At 41.7% G+C, this 22,301-nt stretch overlaps 1 protein-coding gene across 3 annotated transcripts in view; it reads left to right on the top strand.

Annotated features, from left to right (window-relative positions):
• Positions 1 to 22,301, top strand: part of mms22l (MMS22-like, DNA repair protein) — a 123,973-nt gene that overhangs the window by 17,494 nt on the left and 84,178 nt on the right. For all 3 annotated transcript variants that reach the window (XM_055635857.1, XM_055635858.1, XM_055635859.1), the window contains exons 5-14: positions 1,007 to 1,094; positions 3,191 to 3,368; positions 4,549 to 4,642; positions 7,415 to 7,545; positions 10,602 to 10,715; positions 11,748 to 11,927; positions 13,141 to 13,203; positions 16,322 to 16,441; positions 18,669 to 18,895; positions 20,447 to 20,956. In XM_055635857.1, coding sequence (XP_055491832.1) covers positions 1,007 to 1,094; positions 3,191 to 3,368; positions 4,549 to 4,642; positions 7,415 to 7,545; positions 10,602 to 10,715; positions 11,748 to 11,927; positions 13,141 to 13,203; positions 16,322 to 16,441; positions 18,669 to 18,895; positions 20,447 to 20,956 — 1,705 coding nt within the window. The remainder of the gene's footprint in view (positions 1 to 1,006; positions 1,095 to 3,190; positions 3,369 to 4,548; positions 4,643 to 7,414; positions 7,546 to 10,601; positions 10,716 to 11,747; positions 11,928 to 13,140; positions 13,204 to 16,321; positions 16,442 to 18,668; positions 18,896 to 20,446; positions 20,957 to 22,301) is intronic.

Here is a 22,301-nt window from a genome sequence, read left to right as displayed (position 1 = left end):
CGCCTCTCCAACTAGGTAGGGGACTAAGAATTAAAGTTTTCCCCTTCACCCACCTTCACATAAAAGCCCTCCAAACTAACTGACTAACATTTAATGATTTACAGATGTTTAAGTGTCTCCCCAGTCTCCGGGGAGGAGGCAGCCGCTACAGTAGTACAGACCTGGGTTGACCGTGGGTCATTTCGGGTCAAGTTTGGTGCTAAACGCGAGCTTTGGTGTGCAGACGACATCCTGGAAAAAATGTCCGGTTTTCGGAGCTTTTCGGTTTCCAGAACTCCGGATAAAAGGTTGTGCACCTGTACTTGTTTTCCCTCATTCAGTTTAAACAAATATAATTTGCTAGTATGTTCTGATTGTTAGTAATTACTTGACAATTCTGCAGTGGCTTAGCTGTTTATCTTTTATTTGGGATGTCATCTGAAATTTTCAATAATTAACTCGGAAAATGTGCAGCACTAAGCTAAATCTCGCCCAACTTGAAGAAACTTTCAGATGTAGTTGAGGAATTGGAACCCCAGAAAAACTATTGTTGTCTTGGCCCAAACCTAGACTTCAGCTCCACTTAAATATCAGTGAACAAAATGTAGCTTATATTTTAGCCCATGACCTCGAACTGTCAATATGGTCCACTAGTTAAGCCGCAATGGACCTGTAAATCGAGGAAAAGCTTCTGTGTTCAGTTAAGATTTTAGAGCAAGCTCCTTTTGGACTATCTTCAGCATAATCAGGTGACACTATTTCAAGTAGGTACTCAAAATAATTGGAAGTATTATATTTCAAAATCAGATTTCAAAATATATAATTTCTAATTTTCAAGTCAAAATGAATATTTTGTGTTTTTAATTTCTCCCCAAATCAGACCCAAGCCATTTGTGAATATTTAACCACCATAACCTCAAAGATCTATGCCAATACAACAATCAAGGAAATGTCATGACAAAATCTAGTGATTTGAATGTACTTTCATATAACACTTGTTTATTTTTATGTTATTTATTAAAAACAGGGAATATTTCGAGCATTTCTATTGAAGCTGATGAAATCAGACAGCAGTGTGTTAACTTCCTTCAGTATATCAAAGTGTTTATTTTCAGGTAATATAACAATCTCTTTATGGTACAATTCCATAGATTATAATAGAAAACCACTAAACCAGAAAATATGTATTTCTTCTGAATGGCTGAAGCTTGAATGGTCACTTTAGACACAGTCATTACAGAATCCCAGGAATTTGCCACAGAATAACTCTTTGAACCTGCTTTGAATCTATCTTTCTCAACCAGAACCAGTTCCATTTTGCTGTACTCTTTGATATTATCGTACTTATCTAATTCTCTCTCAACATGATCGACCAACCTTCAGTAATTTGGGAAAACATTCCATATCTTAATACTTTTATGTGGAAAGCATTTTTCTTTTTCATACTAAAGTGGGCTGAAGGTCATGTTTCCATGCTGTATCGCTGAACGCAATGCAACACGACTCCCATAAATGATCATTCTGAGTAATAAAATATGATCCTACTTCAAACCAGCGAAGATAGTAATTGTGTAGGAACGAACTGCAGATGCTGGTTTACACAGAAGATAGACACAAAATGCTGGAGTAATTCAGCGGGACAGGCAGCATCTCTGGAGAGAAGGAATGGGTGACGTTTCAGGTTGAGACCAGACTGAGAGTCAGAGGAGAAGGAGGATAAGGTGTGAAAATGAGGCATCAAAGGTCAAGGAAAATATAGAATGTAACTTTGTTAGTTATGGGGAAGGTGACATCTTTGTTAGCTATGAGGAAGCATACAAATATAAAATTTAAGCAGGACAGTCAGACTGGTCAGAGAACTAGGATGGGGAGGGATGGAGAGAGGGAAGCAAGGATTACTTGAAGTTAGAGAAGTCCATGTTCACACCGCTGGGTTGCAAGGTGCCCAAGCGAAACATGAGGTGCGGTTCCTCCAATTTGCGTTGGGCCTCACTCTGACAGTGGAGGAGGCCCAGGACAGAAAGGTCAGTGTGGGAATGGGAGGGGGAGTTAAAGTATTTTGCAACCGTTTAGTAAAATGTTTAGTAATTCATCATTTACACTATAAAACTTTGCATAACTTCAAACATTTTATTTTAGTACTGCCTAAATTATTTTTTTCTGCACCTTATGCAGTTATTTTCCTTTGCCTGTCATAATAATACTGGTTTGATTCCAGTAAATAAATCCCCAGGTTATGACAGGGTTCTTTTCCAGAGAACTGTTTGTAACCCTAACTGTTCGTAAGTTGTAAATGAATAAAAGCAGCATGAGGAAGAGGATCATAGTAACAGCTGTGGTGGGAGAGCGAGCGGGCAGACGGGGAAAGAGCTGCCACCTGCTGGGCTCACTGACCCGCGGCTCTGCACTCCCAGTTCTGCTCAGCTTGATACCGCTTGATCCCATTGTTACCGCTCTTGAACGCTGCACCACACTAACCTCAGCAGCAATGAACGACTATTGGTCTCTCTTTGGTTACACTAAGGACTCGGCTTTTTTTTTTTTGCATTAGTCTAACTGCTATTAATTTTAATTAATTTTTGAAAAAGTTATGTATTATCTGTGTGCATAGCGTTTATGGGGCTGCTAAGCTGCAGTGAATAAGAATGTCACAGTTGTGTTGTCAGTACACGTGACAATTAAATACTCTTGACTCTCTTGAGAAGGCATGTAGCAGAGGATGCTTGCAACCCAACAGCAGCCGGTAAAACCACCACCTACTATGAAGCCAGCCATACACTCAATCTGCACAGAAATAGGTCCTTTGGCCCAACTTACCCATGATGACCTAGATGTCTCAGTCTCCCCAATGCTCATTCACATGTTCAAGATGTCCATAAGTTGGGGGTTTGTAACCCAGGGAGGAACTGTAACTCTTAAGGCTGCATTATTTCTAATGAAGTTGCCAAGATTGGTCATGGCATTCTTAATGAAAGCCGAGGTAGTCATTGTTGTAATGTGTAAGCATTAGACTCTCTGTGTCCATTTAGACTCAAATTTCATCCTTTAATTAAAATGCGGAATATGTTCAGAATGTTGTGATGAATCGTTGTGATCCATTACTTTCGCTTCAAGGCAGATTATTTTGCATTATAGTGGTATCTTTTTTTAATATCACAAATTGATACAGAGGAAGTAATTCCCAATAAGGAAACTTTTTTTTGTTAAACAGGTATCTAGAGCCTCCCAAAGAACCGGATGAACAACCACCCCATCCGTATGAGGAACTTGAAGCTCAGCTGCCTTCAGTATTAGTAGAGGAATTACACACACTTACTCTGTTCATTGGCCATCTCCATCAACGCCCCACCAATATCCTTGCCAACCTCTCCATTAGCAACCAAGGAAAGGTTAGTGCCATCCCAAAGAATGTTTAACTTTAATGTACCAAAACGTGGATGGATGATAATTTGCATGGATATAACCAAGGAAGGAATAGATTTATTCTTTAATGGCAGCACGATGGAGCTGCGGTAGAGTTGCTGCCTTATATCGCCAGAGACGCAGGGTTTGATCCTGACGGTGCGGGTGCTGTATACCCAGTTTATACGTTCTCCCCGTGACCGTGTGGGTTTTCTCCGAGATCTTTGGTTTCCTCCCACACACCAAAGACATACAGGTTTGTAGGTTACAAATGTAAATTGTCCCAAGTGTGTGCAGGATAGTGTTAATGTGCGGGGATCGCTAGTCGGTGCGGACTTGGTGGGCTGAAGGGCCTGTTTCCGCACTGTATCTCTAAAATAAACTAAACTAACACGAGTGGAAGGAATAGCTTGCAGTTGTGACTGCAGTTCACCAAAACGGTCTCAAGGCCAATTAAGGATGGGCATTGCATGCTGACCTGCATTTAAAAAAATACAGCTTTTCACTGTATCTCGGCACACATAACAATAAACCACGACTATACCATTGTCAGATGCATCGTAGTAAACTTTACTCAGTGTCTCGTGACTCAGGCCTTAGACACTACTGAACAGCCATTGGCTATTTTAATCCGCTCACTGTTCAGCCTGCTAAAAAAAATTGAGTGTTTGGGACTGAGGGCAGGGTCATGGAACAGATGTAGTTGGAAGCTCATTTGTGGGAGGGTATGTTGGTGAGGAAGTTCAATGTGTGGAAAACTCAGGGCAATATTGTCTAGGTAGAGATTGTTACCTAGTTGGGGTGTAGGGTTGATTGGGACCTCAATTCTCAGGTTGTGGAAATGGGGGAGATGGGGGGACAGTGCTGATAGTTGTGATCTGGGAGATCAATAATAGAGGAATGACTAAGGCAGGGAATCGGGGTGCTCGGGAGGGCAGTTATCAGACTTCAAGGCTTTGGTCTGCTTTAATCTTTGTTGATTAACATCTTTCTGCTGTATTGTTGGACCTTTCTCTGTGTAACAGGTAATTCTTATAAATCACTGAATACCCAAGTTAATTCCTGCCAAGCAGAATGAATATATGTAAGATAATGATATGGTGCTTCATAAATTGAGGTTCCATTGTCAGTGCAATTATTGGTAAAGCCTTTACTCTGTTGTTTTAGGTCTTTCCACCCTCCTGGCATTTGGTGCATTTGCATTTGGACATTCAATGGTCAGTGCTTGAGATTCTGCACGTGCTTGGCGAGAAAATGTTGGGTAAGCATATGTATTGTGTTTGTGTCAATGAACAGAATTTTTTAATGAAATGGATCATAGCTTTGAAGAGCGGTAGCAGACTTGTATGGACAAGTTTCTTTGGCCTCAGCTGAACATTGGCCCTGTTAGCAACAAAAAGCCTAAGTACAAAGTTCAAATCCCATCATAGCAGCAGAGAAACGTAAATGCTGTTAATTATATAAAGTTTGTTTTCATAACCACAAAGTGACCCTATTTTCACATTTATCAATACGATTCCCTTATGCTGTTGAGAAAGGAAGGCTGCATTTTTAGCCTGGCCTATCTCATGATCACATTTCAAAGAGGGGCAATAAATGATACCTTGTCAGCAATGTCCATGTTCTGTGAAAACCTTATTAAAAGATGGATAGCTGTAACCCAGAACAAGGGGACACTGTTTAGGAATAAGAAATAGGCCAGTTCGGACTGAGATGAGGAAAACACCTTTTCATCCAAAGAGTTGTGAATCTGTGGAAATCTCAGCTACAAGGCTGTGGAGGCCAATTCACTGGGTGTTTTCAAGAGAGAGTTAGATGTAGCTCTTTGGGCTAACGGAATTAAGGGCTATGGGGAGAAAGCAGGAACGAGGTACTGATATTGGATGATCAGCCTTGATCATATTGAATGGTGGTGCTGGCTCGAAGGGCCGAATGACCTACTGCTGCACCTATTTTCTATGTTTCTAAGTAATGGTGGCTCTCCATAACATGGGACAATTAATAACACTTGGTTGATACTTTGCTTTCTGTTGATGTAACTTCAGGCAGACCTGATAGATGTGTTCAGGTCTTGTGTGAAAGCACACACAAACAGGTAAGAATACAAGGGGAATAAAGTCGGTGGAGGATCTTTTTTAACTTGCTGGGGATAAAATTATTTTTCCCCCATTATTTATTCCTGTAATTGTGTTCATCTGGAATATTTGAAGTGGCTTCATGTGTGTTTGGATGAGTGGTAGTAAGTTAAGTGATTTGTAAGTGTTCGACAGCTGCACGGGATTGTTTGCAGTTATAGATCCCTCTAATGAAATCTCAGGGCTATATAATAAATGTATATGCTATGGTGACCTGAGAAATGAAATACCTGAAGTACAGGCAGCACAGTGGCGCTGCTTGTAGACTGCTGCCTTACTGCGCCAAAGATCCGGGTTCAATCCCAACCTCGGGTGCCTTATGTGTGGAGTTTGCACGTTCTCCCTGTGACCATCTGGGTTTCCTCCAGGTGCTCCGATTTCCTCTTGCATCCCAAAAGGTGTGAGTTTGCAGGTTAATTGGCCTCTCTAAATTGTGTAGGGAGTAGATGTGAGAGTGGGATATCATAGAAAATGTGTGAACAGTGATCGATGGTCGGCTTCGACCCAGTGGGCTGAAGGGCCTGTTTCCATGCTATAACTAAAATTAAACTCGTTTAGTTCCATATTTACTTGAAGCTACATGTTAAGGAGCCTGGGGATATTTAGTTCAGTTTAGATATACAGCGTGGGAAAGGGCCCGGAGAAAAACCACGCGGTCACAGGGAGAATACAAACTCCTTATGTACAACACCCATAGTCAGGATCGAAACCTCAATTGTCAGAGTGAGGCCCAGCACAAATTGGAGGAACAATTGTGGCGTTCTAAGGCAACAACTGTACCGTTGCACCCTCTGCCATTTATGATGGAGGATTGAAAGCTTTGGGTTGATTGGGGAGTGGGGAGCATTTGTGATCAAATGTTCAAGATTTTTAAGGAAATGGGTAAATTGAACCATGAGAATATGTTTATGATTGCCACAAAACCTGTAGTTTGGTGTATTAACTGAAGGTGGAAGGTGCTAGAGCAATTTGGTGGAACAGATTGCTCAAAGAATATAGGAAAGAACTGGAGATGTTTGTTTAAATCGTAGATAGACACCAAATGCTGAAGTAATTCAGCGAGACAGGTAGCATCTCTGGAGAGAAGGAATGGATGATGTTTCGGGTCGAGACCCTTCTTCAGGGATGTCGGGGGAGTGGGTGGTACAGAGATAAAATGTAGTCGGAGACAGTAAGACGGTGGTCAGAGAACTGGGAAGGGGAGGGGATGGAGAGAGGGAAAGCAAGGGCTACTTGAAGTTAGAGAAGTCAATGTTTATATCGCTGGGGTGTAAGCTACCCAAGCGAAATATGAGGTGCTGTTCCTCCAATTTGTGCTGGGCCTCACTCTGACAATGGAGGAGTTCCCAGGGCAGAAAGGTCAGTGTGGGAATGGGAGTATAGTGTTGTGTAACTGGGAGATCAGGTAGGTTTAGGCGGACTGACCGGAGGTGTTCAGCGAAACAAAGAGGCTGGAAATTCATCCCTGGTCAGCCTTGCTTGGCTTAATGTGTTGATTAATGTGGGATAATATTTTTGGGGTCTGGCTAGTGAAATGCAGAAGCAGCTGTGTGTTGATTATTCAAGTTGATTAGAAATAAATCACGAAAATGCAAAAAGCAAAAAAGAAAATAATCGAGGCACATTTTAAAGGCTCTGGATTCAACATTTAATTCCCAGCTAAGCCAAATTGTAAAAAAAATCAATGCAAAGTTAATTTTAAATAACATATTTTGACAGCCTCTTAACTTTTTTCCAATATATGTTTAATTAGCCTATGCTCCCTTGTGGCTTTTTGAAACCGTGTAAATGTACATGACCTTTGCATCTGGCAAATAGTAAATGTAACTCCCTGTGTTCTTCTGTAATATCCTCTGTTTAAATATTCTGACGATTCTTCTATTTTGTGTTGTTTTTAGGACAGGTAATTTATGCACATCAGTTTATGAATCTGACCGGTCAAAATTTAACTAATGTGAGCCTGTTTGACGATCATTGTGGTAACCTTCTACGTGACTTGCTTGTTTTAGCAGTCAACAAGTTTACCAAGGTAGAGAATGTCTTTCTTTACATTAAATACACTGTGTAACCCTTTTTGTTGCCTAATTCAGTATGATGTGATAAAATGACATGTCTAACAATCAGATGCTAAAAAAAATGTATGGTTTGGCTCTCCTGTCAGTAGTTTGTTTGAAAAAATGTCGTCATTATTTAAATTGCTGGAATTTTATACTCATGTCATAGGGGCAGAATTAGGCCATTCGCCCATCGAGTCTACTCCGCCATTTAATCATGGCTGTTCTATCTTTCCATCTCAACCCCATTCTTATGCCTTCTCCCCATGTCCTCTGACACCCTTACTAATCAAGCATGTGAGCGTTGATTTTGGTGAGTGTTGGTATCAAAACACAGCCTTACAAACCAATGTTAATGTCCTTGTTTGGGCATAAAAATAGAGGAAATTGTTCAGTTTGCAAGACACACCCCAGTTCATGCTTGTCATAGAGAGAGATACAGCTTTTGGCCCATTGAGTCCACACTGGCCATCAAACACCCATTTGTTCTGATAATCTACGATCCGATTGTTCAGAAATCCTGAAAATTCAGTATTTGGTTCTTGGGGATCTCAGGGACTCAACTGGGACTGTTTCCCACACTCTTATTAATCGTGTTGGGACCCTGTTTCCAGAGTTCTTTATAAACTCACTTGAACCTTGGTTTCTGTGCTCCCTTTAAACTCACAAGGGCGCGGCGCTCCTTTTAAATTTACCTTAGCCTCTTTCCAGTGCTTCCATCGACATCACTGGAAAACATATTGCACTGTGTATTATCCAAAAAGATAGTGAATTGAAAGTGTGTTGGGATTTAAGTAAGATAAATACTCAGTAGCCCAGAAAATGTGATAGTCTAGCTGGTTAGCTAGCACTGTTTCTCTAGCACTCTAACACTACAGGTGCACAACCTTTTATCCGAAAGCCTTGGGACCAGACACTTTTCGTAATTCAGAATTTTTCGGCTTTCGGAATGGAAGATTTTTAGCGTAGTGGTAGAGTGCTCGGCTCATATCCGCAAGGTCGCGAGTTTGCGCCTCGATCCCGGCAGTTACTCAATCGCGAGTTTGAGTCTTCAATGTAGTTTTTTCTTGCAGAATAGGGAGGGTTAGGCTGGGATCATTCTCTGCGAGATGATTTTAGTGCGGGAGACAAGTGTAGGAGAGGTGTACTGACTGTGTGGGCAGAACTTTGGAAGTGATTGCCCACCATTCTCAAAAGCCGTTGTGTCTCCCTGTCCCTCCAACTCCAGAGGAATCCGCTCCCCGATGGGCCGCTACGGCGACAAGTGGCAGTTCGCCCACAGCCCGCGCTGCGCCCCCTCATCCGCAACCCGGGTTCCTCTGGAGTTGGAGCGGGGCTGGGCTAGAGTTGTTGCTGGCTGTGAGTCTATGGGATCTCCGTGCTTGCAGTGGGCCTGGGGGTCGGTGTCTCGATGAGGGGGCGCAGCTCGGGCTGTGGGCGAACTGCCACTTGTCGCTGTAGCGGCGCATCGGGGAGCGGCTTCTGGTGGTCCTGACGTCTCTCAGCTCCTGTCCAGGGGGATGGCCGGAGACGTCAGGACCAACAAGAACCCGCTCCCCGATGCGCCGCCACAGCGACAAGTGGCAGTTCGCCCACAACTCGAGCTGCGCCCCCTCATCCGCAACCCGGGTTCCTCTGGAGTTGGAGCGGGGCTGGGCTAGAGTTGTTACTGGCTGTGAGTCTATGGGATCTCCGTGCTTGCAGTCGGTGTCCCGTTGGTCCTGACGTCTCCGGTCATCCCCTAGAATGGAGCTGAGACTGGGAACTGTACCGCCCTTGCCCCCTCCCTCTGCAACTGCAAACAACCCCACAGTTCCCAGTCTCAGCTCCTGTACAGGGGGGTGGCCGGAGACGTCACAGCCCGAGCTGCGCCCCCTCATCCGCAACCCCAAGACCAAGACGTACTTTGCACACCATTAGCTTCTGTCCCTACGGGGAGCGTGTTCCTCTGTAGTTGGAGCGGGGCTGGGCTGCTGCTGGCTGTGGGTCTCTGGGATCTCCGTGCTTGCAGTGGGCCTGGGGGTCGGTGTCCCGTTGGTCCTGACGTCTCCGGTGACTGGCACTGGCTCCGACGTGAAGACAGTGCAAAGCTCCCGCGCCGGTGCAATGCGCGGGGAGCTGGAGAGGGGAGGGAAGGGGTCACACACATGGCCGGGAAGCAGAGGGGTGTAGGTGGGGTGAAACTGAAGGGAGCGACAATTTGCTGCTGCCTGCCCGCTGAGTTTAAAAGTTCCCACGCAAGACTCACAATACACTGTGTATCGTGTCTACCGTGGGAACATTTTTAACTCAGCGGGCAGGCAGCAGCATATTGTCAATTATTAACCCTCCCACGCAATATACCCTCACCTTCTCTTTTATGAATGGGGATTTAGTTCCCCTTTCTTCTGCGGGCCGCCCTCGGTGAACGTCTTCAAGGACCTTTTTTCAAGGACCGAAAAAATGTCCGCTATTCAGAGCTTTTCGTTATTTGGAACTTCGGATAAAAGGTTGTGCACCTGTACCAGCATTTTAAGGATGCTGGATTATTGGAGATGGAATCTGCCTCTTATTTTGGGGGCGATTGCGACCAGTGACAGAATCTGAGGTGTAGAAACACTAATGGGAAACAGGATAGATCTCACCTTAAGACATCATGGCACTCGGCTTAATATAGACCTTGGGTATCCCTTCCTAAAAAGCATGGTACTTCCATTTTTCAATGGCGTGTGGCTTTGTTCATGATCCCTATTGTATCACCAATATAACATCTCACTTGGACATTGGGTCAGTTATGAAGCAAAGTGATTTCAGGAACTCTTATCCACACATACTAGCATCTGGTGAAAATCTGCATTGTTTAGACATAATTGAAGTCAATGGACTTGTAAAGAGGTGCTAGTTTAGTGCCAACAACCTAAGATCAGTTTCCACTCCAAAATTAACACAAAAATAAGAGAAAATGATACAGATAGTCTAATTGTACTCTGGTTGATTTTTGTTTGTGGTTCCACTTTACATTGTGAATGCACCATTTATTTCCTTCTGTTAGGTTAGACCATCCGAAGTACTTAACATTTGCCACTATCAATGCACCTGTGTCAAGGAACTGTGGACACTACTCATCCATTTACTTGATCACAGACATAAAACTTCTCAAACTGAGGTAATGTGGATGGATTTTTTTTTCTTTTTTGGCTGTGCACATTTCGATTTGCTGGTTCTTCTAATTAACAGGTTGATAGAGGAGCTGAAACCAATTAGAGCTCTTCTTGTAGATGTAGAAACCACACTGAAGTAGAACTTTATATTGATGTTTATTAAAGAACATTGCCAATGGCTATGGAAATGAGGTTGTTGAGATATTGGATTGATGAAAATAAAGACCACACCTGGAGTATTGTGTGCAGTTTTGGTCTCCAAATTTGAGGAAGGACATTTTTGCTATTGAGGGAGTGCAGCTTAGGTTAATTCCCGGGATGGGGGGACTACTTTATGTTGATAGAATGAAGCGGCTGGGCTTGTATACTCTGGAATTTAGAAGGATGAGAGGAGATCTTATTGAAACATATAAGATTATTAAGGGTTTGGACACGCTAGAGGCAGGAAACATGTTACCGATGTTGGGGAGTCCAGAACCAGGGGCCACATTTTATGAATAAGGGGTAAGCCATTTAGAACGGAGATGAGGAAATACTTTTTCACACAGAGAGTTGTGAGTGTGGAATTCTCTGCTTCAGAGGACGGTGGAGGCTGGTTGTCTGGATATTTTCAAGAGAGAGTTAGATAGAGCTGTTAAAGATAGCAGAGTCAGAGGATATGGGGAGAAGGCAGGAACATTGAATGGCGGTGCTGGCTCGAAGGGCCAAATGGCCTACTCCTGCACCTATTGTCTATGACAAAGAACCATAAAAAATACTTAAGCACCAAGCCAGCAGTAAAATAGCTACATATTGCTGCCAAAGCCACACATAATTTTGGTGTGGAAATGTATATTCTTGATCAATCCCACCAATGCTTGCACTTTTGATGCTGCACTGGGCAAAACCTTCTTAATGAACGACTGGCTGAGCAATATTGTGCTAATGTTGTTTGAGACAATATTTCAGTTCCGTTGATATATTGCCAAATATCATTTTCTGCAACAACCCTTTTCTAAGCCTGTCTGGATTGAATAACTGGTATTTGTTTTTTGCAGAATTTCTGGAGCAGCTTGAACAATCATCTCAGGAATCTCCTGCAAGAGCGGGCTGGTGGAGAAGGAGTCCGTCTTAGTGATGCTACGATATGCAAGGATCCTCGTGGTTTCAGTTGGTGGCTGGTTACCCACCTTGCATTTCTTTACACATCCGATAGAAATGGAAACCCTCAGGAGAAGGTACAGATGGAATGTGCATAGATAATATTTTCTGTGATCTGAATCAACCTTTTCTTTGAACTGTTGAAACTACCTGGGTTGGCCATTTACTTCCAGTTGGAAATTTAACTGGGTTGGCCAGTTACTTCCAGTAACATAATAAAGCCTTAACTAGGCAGCTTTGGTTATAAATATGGTCATTCTGTTTTAAAGCACTGGGATTTCTTTTCAATGAGTGGGAGTTTTCAATTAATCATTTGCTGCCTGCAAAACCTTATGAAAATTGAATATTTGAAGCAGAATTTTCACAGGATATGGACAATAAGTTCATAGGATAGGAGCAGAATTAGTCCATCAAGACTACTCTGCCATTCAACCATCAATGATCTATCTTTCCCTCTCAATCCCATTCTCCTGCTTCTCCCTATGACCCCTGATGCACTTACAAATCAATCCATCTCTAAATTAACTACAGAAAACGCTGAAAACATTGCAAAATATAACTAAAGGATCATAATACCACAGTGATCAGTCATTGTTGTTCATTATTTATATTTAAAATTTGGATAAGAATGTAAGTGACATGCTTAGTAAGCTTGCGGATAACACTAAAATTGGTATAATTGGTATTGACAAGATAAATAGCCAGGATAGGGGAGTCTAAAACTAAAGGGCATAGGTTTAGGATGAGATGGTCAAGAAAGGACTCGAGAGACAAATTTTTCACACACAGGCTGTGCATGGACTGTCCACCAGAAGAAATGGTAGGGTACGGGTACCTGAGCTACTTTCCTTGCTTTCCAATAGTACTCCTCAGGTCTGAAGCCTACGATCTCTGTCTGACCACTGACAATCTTACTTTATTGTGGAATTTCACTTTCCAACTCACTACTATTATTGCTGATGCTCCTGATTTGCTTATTGGATTACTTTGCTGAATCTTAATCGTCAATTCCATTGCCAATCCATTCCAGCTTCAGGATTCTTGATTTAATTTAACTACTTATCTGGAAGTTTGTAGAATAATTAGTGCTGCATTTGATTGCAGTGTCATTTGCATTATGATGAAGTTCAAGGTTCAAATTCCTGGGCTCCTCAGTTCCCTCCAATTGAATGTGAACTGCAAACAGTTTACATATGAGACATCCAGATGTGTACTCTTAATATATTTTGGCTTTTGACTCCACATTTACAAAAAACTGCTAATATATTTTAATGTTTTTGTACAATATAGAAACTGATTGAAAACAATTGGAGTTTTATAGAAGAGCTTCTGAAACTATCTGTGAATGGTCAGGTATGTAAACACATCCTTTTTGTGATACTTAGTTTATGTCCTGAATTGTAACTTAGTTTTCCTGGTTTATCATTGTAGCTTTGTGTTGGTTGATGGACAATGCAAACTTATCCAATTCATCTGATTTTCTGTTGATGCCAAAGTGGCAACTTGAAAAATCTTTGTGCGCTATGTAAAATGTGTAGATCCTGTTTAACATGGGTTGGTAGGTATACCCTGAACTTTCCAAGTTGTCCATGCCCTTGTTGAGATAAAACAGCTTTAGTTACCAATGGTGAATTAGTGCATCTGACAGAAATGCCCGAAAGCATGCCTTGAACAATGAACCACTGATGGGAGGCATTGCAACATGATGAGCATACCAGCAATGCCAGAAACAATGCATAACTCTATAACTTTCTTTAAATCTTAACTGAGCTAATTGTTAACATTGCCTTCCACGTCAGATGAACTGCCTCCTAAAACTCCAGCTTGTGTTCTTGTGTTTAGAAAATGTTGAATATAAGTTGCCTCTGAAACAATTACCAGAGCTAAGCAAAATTATGAAGAACACCCATTAAATTGAGAAAGCTTGATCGTCAAGTATATATGAGCAAATCATGCAACATGTTTGTTTTAGAATTGAATGACACTTGGCTTCTTCCTCAAGTGACCAATTGGCACCTCTGTGAAAAACTATCTTGCCTTGGCATGTTTCCATGTGTGACCGGTTTAATCTTTTTTGTACCAAGGCAGGTTTAACCATGCCAAAACCAAAATAACTAATCAAATTTCCTCCTTTTATCTTCATAGAAGCATCCTAACAATGTAACAATATTTTTAAATGAAGTATTGATGCGTTATTACAGAAAGGTTCAAGGTGTTAATTTAACCTTCAATTAATATTGACCTGAATATGTTAGCAATCCCATGAAGATTAATACTGCAGGAAGTGTAAGAAGTACAATAAGAAGGGAAACAGAGAGACGGCCCTTGAGATATCATAGACAGAGCACAGATGTATTCTAGGTACATAAAGAAAAAGTAATTCAAGGAAAAATATACTGCATATTGGGGAGAGAGAAGATAACCTTTGTATGGAGCTGAAGGATGTGGGTGCTGTTCATAATGAATATTTTGTGACTGTCTTTCCGCAAAAGAAGGATGATATTGATGTTGTTGTTAAACAGACCATGTTTAATGTATTGAATTGGATATAACTGCTAAAAGTGGAAATATTAAGGTCTATAACATATTCAAAAATGCACAACTTTCCAGGTCTGAATGAAATATATCACATTTTATTAAAAAATTTAAATTGAAGAGGTCTGATCAACATTTTCATTCTTCCTGGCCATAGGAATAATGCCAGAACAATGAAGGGTTGTTAATTTTCCACTGTTGTTTGAAAAGTTATGGGATAAACAGAGCAATTACACGCAAGATAGTTTAACCAATGGTGGGCAAATTGTTGTAATAATTTCTCAGGGATTATATAAACCATTCAGAAAAGCACATGTACTCACTAGAATTTAGAAGATTGAGGGGGGATCTTATAGAAACTTACAAAATTCTTAAGGGGTTGGACAGGCTAGATGCAGGAAGATTGTGCATGATGTTGGGGAAATCCAGAACAAGGGGTCACAGTTTAAGGATAAGGAGGAAATATTTTAGGACCGAGATGAGGAAAAGATTTTTCACACAGGGAGTGGTGAATCTCTGGAATTCTCTGCCACAGAAGGTAGTTGAGGCCAGTTCATTGGCTATATTTAAGAGGGAGTTAGATGTGGCCCTTGTGGCCAAAGGGAACAGGGGGTATGGAGAGAAGGCAGGTACAGGATACTGAGTTGGATGATCAGCCATGATCATATTGAATGGCGGTGCAGGCTCGAAGGGCTGAATGGCCTACTCCTGCACCTATTTTCTATGTTTCTATGTTAATCATGGACTTTCATCATGGATTTATTAAAGGAATTCCCTAAATAATTAATATTTTTTTTTAGAGGAGATAACGAGGATGGTTATTAAAGGAGTGTATTTGATGTAATTTACGTAATTTCAAGAAGGTTTTTCATGGGGACACATTTAGAAGCAAGTAAAAGTCCATAGAATTTAAGGGAGAGTGTTAAGTTGGACTCAAAATTGGCTCAGTGACTGAAATCAAAGGGGTAAAGCTTAATGGGTAGTTATGTGACTAGTAGACTGTTACCAGAGTGGTTCCATAAAGTCCACTACCTTTTTTGTTGTTGTATATATTAATGATGTGAAATGTAAATGATAGAAACCTGCAGACAGTACAAACTCCGTACAAAGAAGCAGCCGTGGTCAGGATCGAACCCGGATCCGGGCTGTAAGACAGCAACTCTACCGCAGCGTCACCATGCTGCCCATGAAATGATTGTTTAAAATGACAAGGGGCCTAGACAGGGTTAATAGCATGGATCAAAATCTAGCGGTATCAATGGGATAGAGAGGTAACGGGAAAGAAACACACTGGCCTAATAGATGAGTAGGTTAACCTATAATTAACGTTTGTCGGCACTGGGCCTGTACTCACTGGAGTTTAGAAGAATGAGGGCGGACCTCATTGAAACGTACAGAATAGTGAAAGGCTAGGATAGAGTGGAGAGTGTTTCGGAGAGTCTAGGACTAGAGGTCATAGTCTCAGATTTAAAGGACGTCATTTTAGGAAGGAGATGAGGAGAAGTTTCTTTAGTCAGAGGGTGGTGAATCTGGAATTCTTTGCCACAGAAGGCTGTGGAGGCCCGTCAGTTGATATTTTTAAGGCAAAGATAGATAGATTCTTAATTAGTACAGGTGTCAGGGGTTATGGGGAGAAATCAGGAGAATGGGGTTAGGAGGGAGAAATAGATCAGCCATAATTGAATGGCAGAGTGGACTTGATGGGCCGAATGGACTAATTCGACCTTATATCCTTTGTGACCTTATAATCCCCCTGAAAACAGCATATCCTCACACAATAAATGATGCAATGGGAAAGACATGTAGCATTTTAAACAAAGCAATGGCACGCAGTTCCTGATGTTTCTCCAATCTCAATGAGCAAAAAGCATTGATTGTTCCATAAGTATTGATTCTAATTGTTGTTTGATCAAATCTTCTGTTTGGAACATTTTAGAATGGAATTTTGGAAGAACAATTGCGGATGCACCTTCAGTGTTGCCTAACTCTGGGTGACCTCTGGAATGTCAATATCAATGCAGTTAGCATATTGTGGGAATATTACAGTAAACACCTGGTGAGTACAACATTTGCCCAACGGGTAGTAATTCTTAAAGTTCATGGTTGGAAGATTAGACTGTTAAAATAACCTAAAACAGATGGCTTTGTGAAATAGTAAATGCAGGCACCTCGCATTTTACATGGGGGTATGTGCTTTAAAAGCAGCATGTAATTCAAATACTCGTAAATGAAACATTTACGTGACCATGTTGTCAGCAGTAAATCTGAGTGTGTTATTCTAAAAATACCAGTGTAAACTTTGGTATTGAAGGAAGAAGCGCGTTATTTCAGAAACGCATTAAAAACAAACAATTGTAAATGCGAAGTGCCTGTAGTAGAATTTGCAGCATCTCTGGAGAGAAGGAATGGGACGTTTTGGGTCAAGACCCTTCTTCAGACTGAAGTTTAAAACCAGCATCTGCAGTTCCTTCTAACACATTAGCTTAACCTTAATCATCTTAAATGTTGGATCAGTTTCAAGTATGGCCTGCTCCTGGCCCGTTAAAAACGTGTTTGATCATAGATAACAGTAGACATCTGGAAACAAAATAGATCGCAGAGCTTTAAGATGGACGTTATAACAAATAATCCTGTTTATATGAAATAGAAAATATTCAGGATTTTTTTTGTGCACACAAAATAACTAATGTCAGGTAGATTATTTCGGCATTTGCTTGCTTTTGCTAAGACATTAGATTGGCATTGTGTGACTAGCATCCACCTCACGCCATTGTCACAGCTATTCAACCAGATTCCAGTAGATGCCCCAACACCAACAGCCTGAATGTAGTCAATATTCACCAGTTATAAATGCTTTTTTTTTCGATCGACATAGCCTGACAATGAATAACATTATCAAGGGGAATAATGCAGTTCCAGCAACATTTCAAGATACAAATTTGAGAGACTCCAGTTCCTGTTTTGAGGTGTTTGTCATTTGTTAACCTGATTGAAAACCTCTGCCACATATTGCATTCTCATCAGAAAAATTTGGAGGTACGATTGCAGATTTATTAAAATTATGTCTGCACGGATATTCTCCAATTGGACTATAATTGGAATAAAGTACCAATGAACTAATTTAAGAGGATGTCTTTGAAAGAACGTGTCCATATTTCAAATGCATTATCATTTTAGATTGTGTAGGAAGGAACTGCAGATGCTGGTTTACACCGAAGATAGACACAAATTGCTAGAGTACTTAGCGAGACAGACACCATCTCTGGATAGAAGGAATGGGTGACGTTATGGGTCGAGACCCTTCTTCAGACTGAGTCAGGGGAGAGGGAGACACAGATATGGAAGAGTAAGGTGTTAAATCGAGACATCAAAGAGGACAAAGCTCAAAGAAAATGTAGAATAGATCATTGTTAGCGAGGGGACGGCGACAACGAAGCATACAAAGATAAAATTTTAACCAGGAGGACAGTCAGACCGACCGGAGAACTAGGTTGAAGGAGGGATGGAGGGAGAGGGAAAACAGGCTGCCAAGCATCCAAACCAGCGGCATGAATATTGACTTCTCTAAGATAGACACAAAAAGCTGGAGTAACTCAGCGGGACAGGCAGCATTTCTGGAGAGAAGGAATGGGTGACGTTTCGGGTCCAGACCCTTCTTCAGACTGGTTAGGGATACGGGAAACGAGAGATATAGACGGTGATGTGGAGAGATAAAGAACAATGAATGAAAGATATGCAAAAAAGTAACGATGATAAAGGAAACGGGTCATTGTAAGCTGCTTGTATGGTGAAAATGAGAAGCTAGTGCGACTTGGGAGGGGGAAGGATAGAGAGAGAGGGAATGCCAGTGCTATCTGAAATGAGGGAAATCAATGTTCATCCCACTGGGATGCTGCCTATCCCGCTGAGTTACTCCAGCTTTTTGTGTCTATCTTCAGTTTAAACCAGCATCTGCAGTTCCTTCGGACGCATTGACTTCTCTAACTTCAAGTAACCCTTGCTTTCTCTCTTTGATGTCTCACTTTCACACCTTACCCTTCCATAATCTCTGTATTTCCCTCTCCCCTGACTCTCAGTCTGAAGAAAGGTCTCGACCCGAAACGTCACCCATTCCTTCTATCCAGGGCTGCTGCCTGTCGCCCTGAGTTACTCCAGCATTTTGTCTCTATCAATTTTAGATTGCAGGGCTAAATCATTGATTTAATAAATGTTAATTTCATGGATTGTATTTGGGTGACTGAATTATTGCTGACTGCACTGTGTATGTCTGTTTATTGTCACAGAATAGCCCCTTCAATATTCCTTGGCTTGGCTTACAAGGAATGGCCACTGTGAGCAAATCACCTTTTGCTATGCTTGAATCGACAAGAGCGTGTTGTCGAGGTGACCAAAGCTCCAACTTGTACCAGTCGCAGAATAGTTTTCAACTTTTCCTCAGAATTTTAGCTTTGCAAATTACGAAAGGGCAGGAAGCAAGCGGAACACATCCATGGAAACAGTTGAAAGGAAGGTAATTAAACATGGTGTAAGTTAGTAAAAAAATGACTACTCTTTCACTACATTTATTAACATATGTCTTGTTAAAATAATGTTCTCACTCGCATTGCTATATTTGGAAGGGCAGTGGTGAAAAGGGTGTTAGGCCTGCTGGTGGAACATCTAAGGGTCAAACCAGTTGCTCTGTGCAACCATCTCAACCATTGAATACCAATCTGCTTTATGTATCTCTGGTACCCTGTCTTTGGGCCCAGACATAAGTCAATTGACTCGGGCTATATGAATGCAAAAGTATTTTTCCACCTAACTCTGTTAAGAGTTTGGGATTGCTGTTAAGAGGTAGCATGCGCAAACTTATTTCAGTAGGTTTCCTATCCAGCTAGGATGAATGGAAAGGTAATCCATTTCTTAACACAATGTATGCCATAGAGGGAGTGCAGAGACGGTTCACCAGACTGATTCCTGGGATGTCAGGACTGTCTTATGAAGAAAGACTGGATAGACTGGTTTATACTCTCTAGAATTTAGAAGATTGAGAGGGGATCTTATAGAAACTTACAAAATTCTTAAGGGGTTGGACAGGCTAGATGCAGGAAGATTGTTCCCGATGTTGGGGAAGTCCAGGACAAGGGTTCACAGCTTAAGGATAAGGGGGAAATCCTTTAAAACCGAGATGAGAAGAACTTTTTTCACACAGAGAGTGGTGAATCTCTGGAACTCTCTGCCACAGAGGGTAGTTGAGGCCAGTTCATTGGCTATATTTAAGAGGGAGTTAGATGTGGCCCTTGTGGCTAAGGGGATCAGGGTGTATGGAGAGAAGGCAGGTACGGATTACTAAGTTGGATGATCAGCCATGATCATATTGAATGGCGGTGCAGGCTCGAAGGGCCGAATGGCCTACTCCTGCACCTAATTTCTATGTTTCTATGAGTTTGGCAGATCTATGTTTCTATTTGCATAAAAAACATAGGAATCATTTACTATTAACAAATCAAACTGATATGGCCTGTTATTCAATGACAAATGTTAAGTCCCTTGTTTTGTAAATTATTCATCCATTGATGTTCATTTATTAAATGTCCTAAGGTATAGTGCATCATCCTTATTTGAAAATTAGTTAATTGTCACTGAGTCTAAAACCTGGACTGTCCTACCCTGCAGCACTGTGTGAGTACCTTTACCAGAAGGACTGCAATGGTTCATTGTCTTAGCTATCCCATCAATTAAAAAAAAAAAGTCTTGCAGTACAAAATATGACTACTGTTATGAACTTCTATCACAAAAACTAATTTGAATCAAATGGTTGCATTAATGCAATTCTAGTTTACTGAATTACGTCATTAATTTTATTTTTCATTGGTAAAATGAAATAACAAACGGGGTTTTCTGCAAACCTTTGTTTAGTGAATACTTTAAAATTCTGCTGGTATAATTAGTTGTGTGAAGCTCTAATTTAATGAAAACAGCTGCAGGTGTTTGACATTTGACCCTAGCGAAGACATTGCAATGGTTGGGAAGATTTTGCCTGCTTCCATTTACGTGATATAACCTATTAATTTTGCAGGATTTATTCCAAGTTCCATCAACGGAAAATGCAGGAACTCACGGAACTGGGCCTTCAGAATTTCCTCAGCCTTTTTCTAGTCCTTGCAGAAGTGGCAGGGATGGAAGACGTTGTCAGCCGTGTTTCAGATCTCCTTGACTTTTTAAAGCCCAGTCTGCTCTCCATTGCCCAACAGTCATTGATTTGGAAAGGTCACTTTGCATTTCTTCTGATGTACGAGGAGAAAAATGCTGACATTAGTTTCCTTGCTACAAAACTGTCGACTAATTTTCAGAATGTAGCAAAAGAATTCTACTTGAAAACAACTGACCACACACGGAAAGTGACCCTTTGGCCATTGCTACTAACGTATATTGATGCTGTGCAGGAGGTATTTGAGAACAGTTCCTTTCTACATCTCTCAGAGGAGAAGCTACTGAATCAAGGGTTTGATCTGCTCTACCGTGCCTGCAGGGAATGTGAATTAACTGCAGCACTTACATTTCTGCAGATTGTTCTGGCTCGTTTGAGGTGAGTGCATGTTCATATTCAATACTTTTCTGAGCACTGCTCAAGTTTGATCTGTACTTTCGCTGTCAATTTGCAAAAACACATTCTTACACTGCACCCTTTCAGCAGTGGTATCATTCAGAGGTCGTTCAGAGGTCTTTGGCCTAAAGGACTTTCTTTGACGGTTGGGGCCATAGAAACATAGAAAAATAGATGCAGGAGTAGGCTATTCGGCCCTTCGAGCCAGCACCGCCATTCAATGTGATCATGGCTGATCATCCACAATCAGTACCCCGTTTCTGCTTTTCCCCATTTTGTTTGATTTCTTTAGCCCTTAGCTAAATCTAACTCTCTTGAAAACATCCAATGCCTTCTGCGGCAGAGGATTCCACAGATTCACAACTCTCTGGGTGTTGAAATGATCAGACTCGCACATAGTGATTAGAATCCATAGTCTGCTCGTCTTATCATACCGACCTTTCTGAACGTCGCACTTTTGTTGTAGTCTGGACTGGACTTCTGATGGAGCGAATACATGCGGTACCAATGCCTGTTTCGCCACAGGCGATGTGCCCCGAGTCTGCCTTGACATCAGACTCTGAGCGGGTGAACCCAATATCGGGTCGCGGGAGATGTTGCGCAATTTAAACAGGTCCAAGTACACATCTGATTTTGCTCTGTGGGACCGTTCCATTAATTGTTTGGCACTCCTGACGGCACGTTCAGCTAGTCCATTTGACTGGGGTTTCTCAGGGCTGCTGGTGATGTGACGAAAACCCCAGCATGTAGCAAAGTCTTTGAAGTACTGGCTGGTAAATTGACTGCCATTATCAGATAGTGGTTGATATGGAGCTCCGTGGTCAGAGAAATAGCGTGCCAGCTTCTGAACTACCCCATGAGAAGTGGGGCTACGAAGAAGATCGATGTCAAACAATCCAGAATACGAGTCGACAAGAACCATGTATTGTTTGCCACGACACTCAAATATGTCAGTTGCCAATGTGGACCATGGGAGGGCAGGAACCGGGTGTGAGAGAAGTGGTTGCTTTTGTTGAAGTACCAAACTGTTGCACACTGCTCAGGATTCCAATTTCTCGTGAATGTAATCTGTCATGCCAGGCCAGAAAAACATGTTTTTGCTCGCAGGACAGTTGCTTCGGCGCCTGGGTGTCCTGCATGGACAGCATCAAAATACTTGCTGTGTAGAGAGGCAGGAACTACAGCTTTGTGGCCCTTGACGATAACGCCATCTTGTAGTACTAGCTCATCACGAAGGTCCTACAAGCAAGTCAGTGTGACCGGTAATTTAACATTAAAGTAGCCGAGAGTGGGGGTACAAGACATCTATTGTTTGAGAGTGTCAAAC

The sequence above is a fragment of the Leucoraja erinacea genome, chromosome 5, assembly GCF_028641065.1.
Source record: "Leucoraja erinacea ecotype New England chromosome 5, Leri_hhj_1, whole genome shotgun sequence".
Lineage (NCBI taxonomy): Eukaryota > Metazoa > Chordata > Chondrichthyes > Rajiformes > Rajidae > Leucoraja > Leucoraja erinaceus.
The sequence above is the reverse complement of the archived record's forward strand: the minus strand, read 5'-3'. Positions and strand labels throughout refer to the sequence as shown.